At 42.1% G+C, this 9,217-nt stretch overlaps 1 protein-coding gene across 3 annotated transcripts in view; it reads left to right on the top strand.

Annotated features, from left to right (window-relative positions):
* The first annotated feature begins 378 nt into the window (after positions 1-378).
* Positions 379-9,217, top strand: part of LOC137374703 (C2 domain-containing protein 2) — a 65,752-nt gene continuing 56,913 nt past the window's right edge. The window contains exon 1 of one of the 3 annotated variants that reach the window (XM_068041237.1): positions 379-1,244. In XM_068041237.1, the coding sequence (XP_067897338.1) occupies positions 948-1,244 (297 nt within the window). In that variant the 5' untranslated portion in view covers positions 379-947. Of the gene's footprint in view, positions 1,245-6,651; positions 6,738-9,217 lie in introns of those variants that run through there. The other 2 variants (XM_068041238.1, XM_068041239.1) reach the window with 2 other exon arrangements.

Below are 9,217 nucleotides of genomic sequence, written 5' to 3'. Positions count from 1 at the left end.
GGATAGAGAGAGATTGCGAGCGATAGACAAATAGAGAGGTAGAGAGAAATAGGGATAGACAGAGATAGACAGGCAGAGAGAAATAGGGAGGAATAGAGAGAGAGATAGAAAATGATAGGTAAATAGAGAGGTAGATAGAAATAGAGAGGGATAGATATCCAGTAGATGGGCAGAGGTAGACTTTTTTTCCCCAAAAATATACTTTATTCATAATTTTTTAAAAATACATTACAAAACAGTTCAAATTTGACATTTCGGAAAGTACAATAGGGATCAGATTCCTTCAATACAGAACATGAGTTGCCTCTTGCCATTCCATTTGATTTGGGTAGAGATGGAGAGAGAGACACTGAGTGATGCTGCGGCCTGGCTCCCGGATCGCTGCTGCTTTAAGAAGCCCCGGGGCGGGGTTTGGAAGGACTCCGCCCCTCAGTGACTGCCCGGAGAGTGGAGCTGGAGCTGGGACAGGGACAACGGTAGCTGGAGGCGGATGGCTGGGTGGTCGCGGTTTGGCGTTTGCTCTTTGTGAACAGTGAGCTGCAGACTCGGGAGTGTGGGCGGTCTGGGGCGCCCCGCCTGCTCACATTGCGAGCGGATGCGGCTAGTAATTGAGGCCGGGGATTGAGTACTGCGGTGTAGGCCTCTGCCCATCGCTGGGGGGGGGAATGGAGATAGTAATGAAGGGTTGAAGATAAAGCCAAGCAAGTAACAGAACTAAATAGTTTTAAATAAAAGTAACTTAAATTGTAGATTAATTATTTGGTAAGCTTCCCGTTAATTTTCGTAGGGTTGACCCTGTTTTGCTCCATTTTTAAGGATATGATGCCTCCAATTTGGGAAAATAATTTCAATTAATGTATTTTTAAAATGTGTAGTGTCTAATATTTTATATATATATTTCCTTTCCTGCCCCTATCTTGGGGCTGGTCTGTGGTTTGGCCTCTGCCATGTCTGAGTTGATTGTTGGGATGGAGCCCAGTTTCTTGGATGTGCTCAGGTGGGTTGGTCTTCTTGCCCTTTTTTTGGCCTCTGTCCTCACCCTGGTACTGTACGGGCTTCAGCGAGTTTCCGGGGCTTCCTGGAGGAAGGTTAAGGCTGGCGCTAGGGCTGCAGTAGGTTCTTCAAGTAATCCCTCTGAGGGGGCATCTGTTCTTCTCTCCTGGCTGCTGTCCTTGGAGAGCTGGAACCGCGAGTGGCAGAAAGCTTGGGTCATGGCTCTCAACGAGATAGCCTCAAAAAATGGGGTGAGTTTTCAGCTCCAGACTAACCTCCTTCACTTGCAGCAGATGATGTTGGCAGCGTGTAAAGCCATTTGGCCAGTTTCTGGCAGAGAAAGATGGATGTAGGGGTGATTGAGTTAGGCATTAAGTGTGATGAGTCTTGATTTAAGTACAGTAAAACTGTAACAATATAGAAAAATGTGTAGAATGGAATATTTTGAGCTTCATGTACATTACATGACTTTTTATTTATTCATGGGATGTGTACTATTACCTTTTTAGATGGTGATAGTGAGCCACCTTTTTGAATAAGACTGAGTAGCTTGTTAAGACATTTCAGAAGGTGGTTAAAAGTCAACCATATTGCTCTGGGTTTGGAGTTATACAATTGAGGCTGGGTCAGGTCAACAGATTTCCTCCCTTAATGGACATTAGTGAACTAGGTGGGTTTTTTTTTTAAATGACAATCCAGTAGTTACATAGTCATCTTTACTGACACTTGCATTTTATTCTGGATTTATTTAATTAACTAGATTTAAATTCCCCCCAGATCTGCACTCATGTGCCTGGATCAGTCCAGGCATCTAGATTCTAGTCCTGCAACGATCGCTGTGCTACCATTTCTGGTGTGAAATGTTGAGCTGTCTTTCACTCTTTGGTGTTGCATGTTTTGCAATGTCTTTCTGGAGTTTGCAGTGTTTCTTTTAATGCAGGTATCCAACATTTCTGCCCTTTTCTTGGATTGAGAAGGGGAATAACTTCCTGCGGAGCATTGAGGCATTCTGTTGTAAACTGCATATGAGATCAGAAATATAGGTCACAGTTTGGAGTATTTATTTGTACGGTGTCATTGTGGTGGAGGGTACTGCAGTTTACTGTGGGGAGCCTGCATGCCTATAGTTCTCGTCTGCTCTATTCGTTCTGTTCCTTCGTCTCCTTCTGTCACTCTTGGCTCCGGTCTCCTGCACCCTGTGTGCAGTGACAACAATGCGTGGAAGATTCTGTGCCATTAAACATCATTAAATATTAAAATCAAATTTCCCAACTCTGGTGAGCTATAGTGACTGAAGTGTAGATAGTGGATCTTTTCCTTTTTTTTAAAAAAAGAGATATTTTTGATTGGAAAGCCGAGGTGAGTTTTTGTGAGTGACCTTGTATGTGAGGATCTGGTGTAACTGAACATGTAGGAATGTTCCCACTAGGATTTCAGTTAAAATATTGTGGTGTATTCACAAAATGTTCATGTAGTTTTTTTGACAGCAAGTGTATGATTTTTCATTGTTTTTGTCCTTCAGAATTTCTGTTGCATATGGAAGGAACATTGTGTATGAGCTGTACAGCGCTAGGGTCAAGAATTGACACTTCCAGGTCATGTCCTTGCTGGTTGGAGCAATTTTAAATGATAAATCAACATCAGAATACAAGAAGCACATCTCAACATTTAAATTAGCTTGTGTAATTTTTTTCCCTATAGAGGATTGATGCCAATTATACTGTAGAAAAAAAATGGAGTTCAGCTAATGAGCTATAATGTTGTATCAGTTTATTAATTAAGTGGCCCTTAGCTGAAGTGCCAACTTGGCTGTGCAGTACTTGAGTCATTAGGTTGTGGGTTTAGCCCTGCTACAGGCTTGAGCACATTTTTTAAAAAAAAAGCTTGCACTTCAGTGCAGAGGAAGTGTTGCACTGTAGGAAGTATTGTCTTACAGATGAGATGTTTCACTGCAGTTTAGTTGGACAGCAAAGATACCATGGTACTGTTTGAAGAAAAGTAGGGAAGCCCTCTTCGTGCCCTAGCCCATATTTATTTCTCAACAATACCACTAAAGCTGTCATTTTTTTGTTTATGGGACTTTGCTGTGTTCAAATTGTTTGCTTTGTTTCCCTACACTGTAACAGTAACTGTATTCCAAAAGGTACTTAACTGGCTGTAAAGTGCTTTGAAGCATCTTGACCTGAGGGTTTCTATATAAGTGCAAGTTTCCCACTTTCTTTCTATTCTCGGAATTCATTGGAGAAGTTCAGATAATGCACTATGAAAGAAGAATGTGATACTCTGAGTGATTTCTGGATAGCTACAAAATGTGAATCTTTCAAATGCCTATTTACACTATATAGTTTCTTGTGTTCTTTTTGACATTTTATTTTACCTTTTGGTGAGATGATTGCAGGAAAGACGATGTAATGTGGGCTAAAATCCACTTCCTCTTCACTCTGAATCCTTATTTTGTTGAAATGGAAATCCATTGCAAGGTCCACTATAATTTATTATTTCTCCAGGACTGTAAAACTTTTGATCTCTCAGCATGTCCCTTCCTCTTCAGCTTATAAAATGATTTCAAACAAGCCTTTTGTTGTCTAACCACTTGGTTTTCTTGTTTTAATCACTCCTGCTGCTCACTCGTCACAAACATCTCTCTCTCTCTCTCTCTCTCTCTCTCTCTCTCTCTCTCTCAACACCATGGTAGTGGTCTGCACTATGGATGGAGTTTTGGTTTCTCAATTTTTTTGAATAAAAGATAAGTATTGACAAATGTGCATCACCATCGTGCAAAGTGCTCAACCACAGATTTATCCCCCTTCCCCCCACTCATTGCTGATCTCTTTTGCACTGCAGCAGGGAGGTGATGAGTAGGGTGTTGGGAACTCTGCAGTGAAGGAGAGGAATGTAGAAAGAATATGCACCGGCTGTCTCCACTGAATCAAGAGCTAGTTTGTTTGTCACACTGTGTATCCCTTCAGTTGTCGTTGCACGCGGACTGGGGAGATTGGAAGGTGGAAGAATTGGTGGTGGAAAGTTAACCTATATTCATAAAGGATAAAAGTAAAAGAGAATAGTGGATGCTTAGATAAAGTATGACATTTAATTAAGGTGTTCAAATGTGTAGAATGGTTCATGTAAGTCACCTAACTCCTCGGGTTGTATTTTTTAAGTATCCTGTGTTGCACTACCATTGATTATAGTTAAGGGGTCCAGCTGTAAACTATTAACTCAAGGGTTACAAAAGCAAAAACGCAATAATATCTCCACGGGTTTGGGAACATGGGAACAGGAATAGACCATTCAGCACCTAGAGCTTGTTGTCAAAATTTGAATGTGGAAGTGAAAGTATATGTTAACATTTGGGTGTAACACTTTGCCAGTTCTGATTGGCCTCACCCCAAATATTTCTTCCAGATACTCATTGACCTACTGTTTATTTTCAGTATTTTTCCTGCTTTTTTGGTAAAATTAGTTCCCAAGCATTGTTTGTTTTAGCTCTGCAATCTATTTGTTCATTCGTATCTGTGGATTTAGTGTTTCATTGGGTGAGAGGGGGTGGTGGGGGGGCTTTAATACTATAACTTGAGCTTTGGGATATTGGCAAACATTACCTTCTCTTACCAGCTGCTGTGACTCTTTGGAAATAACTGCTATCAAAAAAAAATCTTACAGCACAGAAGGAGGCCATTCAGCCTGTCAGCTCTTTTGAAAGAGCTGTCCAATTTTGACCCTCTGTTCTTGCACCCCCTTTAGAATTGTATTTTTTAAAATTGTGTCTCCATGTTCTTCCTATCAAAATGAATCACTTCACATTTCTCTGCATTGAACTTCTTTTGTCACCTGTCTGCCCATTCCACCGACTTGTCTATGTCCTTTTGAAATTCTACACTATCCTCCTCACAGTTCACAATGCTTCCAGGTTTTTGTATTGCCTGCAAACTTTGAAATTGTGGCCTGTACACCAAGGTCTAGGTCATTAGTATATATCCGGAAGAGCAAGGGTTCCAACGCTGGCCCGCATGGAACTCCAGTACAAACCCTCCTCTAGCCTGAAAAACATCCGTTAACCACTACTTTGTTTCCTGTCGCTCAGCCAATTTTGCATCCATGTTGCTACTGCCCCGTTTATTCCATGAGCTATAACTTTGCTCACAGGTCTGTTGTGCAGCACTGTATCAAACGCCTTTTTCAAGTATACTATTTATTAGAATATAGCTATACGCCTACATGGTGTTGAAGCCTTCACAATTCTTCACAAACCTGGACATAGCAGCAAAGAATGCCTCTAACTGAGCCAGGCTGACACTTGGGTTGAATAATCGGGTCAAGTGAAAATTCTTACATGGTAGCATTTCAAATAATGCATACTTTTTTGATCGCTCTGAGTAAATGCACCATGTGGTGCTGTACAGAATCTTAGAGAGCAGGAAAGTCCCAGGTTCAATCCCTGGTTTATGATTAACTGATCTCAAGATAATTTAGAATTGGGTCACGATACAATTAGTCAATGCATCGGGATCTGTTAACCAATCCCTGCTAGATTACACCATTTACAGCATAGAAACCAGACATATGGCCCAACTGGTTTATACTGGACACAAGCTTCCTCCCAAACTACCTTATCTAACCCCATCAGCATACTTGTTTATTCCTTTCTCTCAAATGTATAAACATGGAGTAAGCAAAGGATTGGCTTCCTGGTTGTTGCTCCCACATAAAATAGTGTCAGCCATGGCTCATTGGGTAACACTTTTACCTGAGTGAGAAGTTTGTGGATTCAAGTACCACTCCAGAGCCTTGAGCACAAAATATAGGCTGACAGTTCATTGCAACACTGAGAGTGCTGCATAGAGTCACTTCGAAACATATAAAATAGGAGCAGGAGTGGGCCTTTGGGCCCACTCCACCATTCAAAAAAGATCATGGCTGATTGTCTAATTCAGTACACTGTTCCCGCTTTCTCCACATATCCCTTTGGCATTAAGAAATATATCTATCTCCTTGAATACATTTAATGACTTGGCCTCCACTTCCTTCTGCAGTAGAGAAATCCACAGGTTCACCACCTGTGAAGAAATTTCTCCTCATCTCAGTTCTAAATGGTGTACCCAGTATCCTGAGACTGTGACCCCTGGTTCTGGACTCCCCAGCCATCGGGAACATCCTCCCTGCATCTAGCCTGTCTAGTCCTGTTAGAATTTTAGACGTTTCTATGAGATCCCCTCTCACTCTTCTAAACTCTGGTGAATTTAGGCCTAGTCAACCCAATCTCACCTCATATGTCAGTCCTGCCATCCCAGGAATCAGCCTAGTAAATCTGCTCTGCATCCTCTCAAGGATCCTCACATCCTTCCTGAAGTGTGGTGACCAGAAATGGATGCAATACCCTAGTTGGGGCCTAGCCACAGCTTTATAAAGGTTCAGCATAACTTCCTTGCTTTTGTACTCAATGCCTCTATACTTCTGAAGCCCAAGATCCCATATGCTTTATGAACCATTCTTTCAATATATCCTGCCACCTTCAAAGATCGATGCACATGCAACCCCAGGTCCCTCTTCTCCTGCACATTCTTTAAAACTGCCATTAAGTCTATATTGCACTTTCGGAATTGTTGTCTTTCAGGATGAGAAGTTAAACCAAGGCTCCATCTGCCCTCTCTGGTGGACGTAAAAGATCCTATGATGCTATTTTGAAAAAGAGCAGTGGTGTTCTCCAATGTTTATTCCTCAACAAGCACCTAAAACAGACTCTGGTCAGTATCACATTGCTGTTTATGGGACTTTGTCACGTTTCTGGCACTACAAGGGCAGCAGATGCATGGGAACACCAACAACTGCAAGTATCCCTCCAAGCCACACACCATCCTGCCTTGGAACTATATCGCTGTTCCTTCACTGTCACTGGGTCAGAATCCTGGAACTCCCTTCCTAACAGCACTGTGGGTGTACCTACACCTCCGGGACTGCATCGATTCAAGAAGGCAGCTCACCACCTTCTTGAGGGAAGTTAGGGATGGGCAATAAATGCTGAACGAATTTTTAAAAAAGTATAAGTGACCGCTCTTCAAAAGGTACTTTATTGGCTGTAAAACACTTCGCACCATCCTGAAGCCGTGAGGTGCTATGTAAATGCAAGTCTTTTCTTAAAGTAGTCCATCAGCATTCATCACTTAGACTTCATATCAAGAATAGCACTTGGGCAGGATGCCAGAGAATTGCTGATGCTCGTAGAATTGTACCTCAAAGAGCTTCTGCCTTTAGCATAGAATACAAAATGAGAGAAGAGAGGCTCCAAAGTGTCGTCTTCTTTTTGATGTACATGTTTGAGTTGCATTTTGATGATGCATCATTTCACCTGTCACCTACAGAGAATGTCTGTATCAAAATTCTCATGTGTGTTCCTGCTGTTGAGTATGCAGCATTATTTATTCTTGGGTTTAACAAGCTCCAGAAACTGCTTCGAGCTGGATGATAGTGAACCTTTTTACGACAAAGACTGCAGTTATGTCTCTGCCTTGGAGTCACTATTTCCGTTTAGAAATATTTACACGTGTGTGTAAATATAACAGGCTGCAGTTGGAAATTACTCCTTACTGACCTGGGTGCTGAAATTTCCAGCTCTTGGGGCTTGAGAGAAAGCAACATGCCATCTTCGAAATGACCATTATGTGATCCCACCATCTCCAGTCCTTCTTTATTGTTTGTGATATGGTTAATGTTGTTACTGATCCCACTGACATCCTCTTCATGGCTGAGTTTTTTTTTTAAACCTATAGGGTTACACACTGGGGTGTAGATAGGCAGTATAATTAGCCTGTTATTCTGGGGCTGGGCATGTTGCAAGCTGTGAGCGGAGTCTTGAAATTCTGTATTCTGCCTCTATGTTTCTCTCTATTTGAGCCAGCATATAATTTCTGTTGCTTTCTGTTAAGGGGCATTTTCTGTAATTTCCTTTTAGTAGTAGTTGACTCCGTACTTGGAAGCTGGGACTAGGGGGTTCCAGAAGTGTGTAGGTAATTGCAGATTGTCCCGGGAATAGTTTCCGACACACTCTACTCCTGATGATTTGGTCCTTGCATTCCTTTGAAAACACGAAAGCAGTTGTGACACATGCCCACAGTACAACTGCATCACTGGGCACAAGCTCTAAGCATAGGACGATCTGTACAGAGAAAAGAGGGTTGCACCTGGCAGTGTTCTAACTGAGGAGTTCGGATGCTTTAAACATGACCGAAGCTTGGACTGGAGACTAAAATTGATGAAAACATGGTAAAGGGCCAAGGTCTGCAGTTGAGGCTTAAGCAAAGTTGAAGGGAACAATGGAGACGATCAGCTTGATTAGGTCATGCCAAGCCTGAGAATGATAGGAGGGAGGTCAGCAGTTCAGTTTTGGGAAAGAATAAATAGCAGTAGTTTTTTTTCAGGATGTCATATTTGGTACATTTCCTATCGTGTGCTCCTCCCGGTTAGAATTGGAGGCTGTGATTGAATTAATTTCAGCTCTGTTGGGGATGAAGGAGGATCATGCAGGACAGAATATCTGCTATGCCGAAGGAGCAAGCTCAGAGGAGCATTGACTGTTTTTAGTATGGGGCAAGATAAGAAAGAGAGAAGTTGGAAAGAAGGATGGGTTTCAGATAACAAGCTTTTTCTTTTCAGTTTGAGTGTGTCAGGGCAGATGTGGTATCAGTGCTGAATGCACTTGGACTTTATCGGGTTTGGGGGAGAGGATTGTGTTTTTAAAGTTCTGGTAAATCTGCATTACATATCCTCGAAGGCCAATATATCTTTCCTGAGGTATGGTCTAACCAGAGCTTTAGATATCTGTAGCATAATGTCCAGCCCCTTTTCATTTCAGCCCCTATACTGGGACACTGGCACCAGTACTGGGGAAAGAGAGAGCTGTTCTGTTGGGATGGGCTTCACTTGAACCATGCTGGAACCAGTGTCCTGGCGAATTGTACAACTAGGGTTGTAGATAAGGCTTTAAACTAAATAGTGGGGGGAGGATTCAACTGAAAGGAAGTTTTAAAAAGTCGAAAAGTAACGAGAGAGCAGAGGTGCAGGATAGTGAAGGAGCATACGTTAATCAGAGAGTGACAGGAAGGGACAGAGAATACAAGCAGAAGAGTACAGCAGAAATTAGAACCAGAGTAGGTAAAACTGGTAAAAAGTCAAGGCTTAAGGCTCTTTATCTGAATGCATGTAGCCTTTGTAACAAAATGGGGTGGCG

Source organism: Heterodontus francisci, chromosome 10 (genome assembly GCF_036365525.1).
Source record: "Heterodontus francisci isolate sHetFra1 chromosome 10, sHetFra1.hap1, whole genome shotgun sequence".
NCBI lineage: Eukaryota > Metazoa > Chordata > Chondrichthyes > Heterodontiformes > Heterodontidae > Heterodontus > Heterodontus francisci.
Note: the sequence above shows the minus strand (reverse complement) of the source record. Positions and strands in the feature narration are given on the sequence as shown.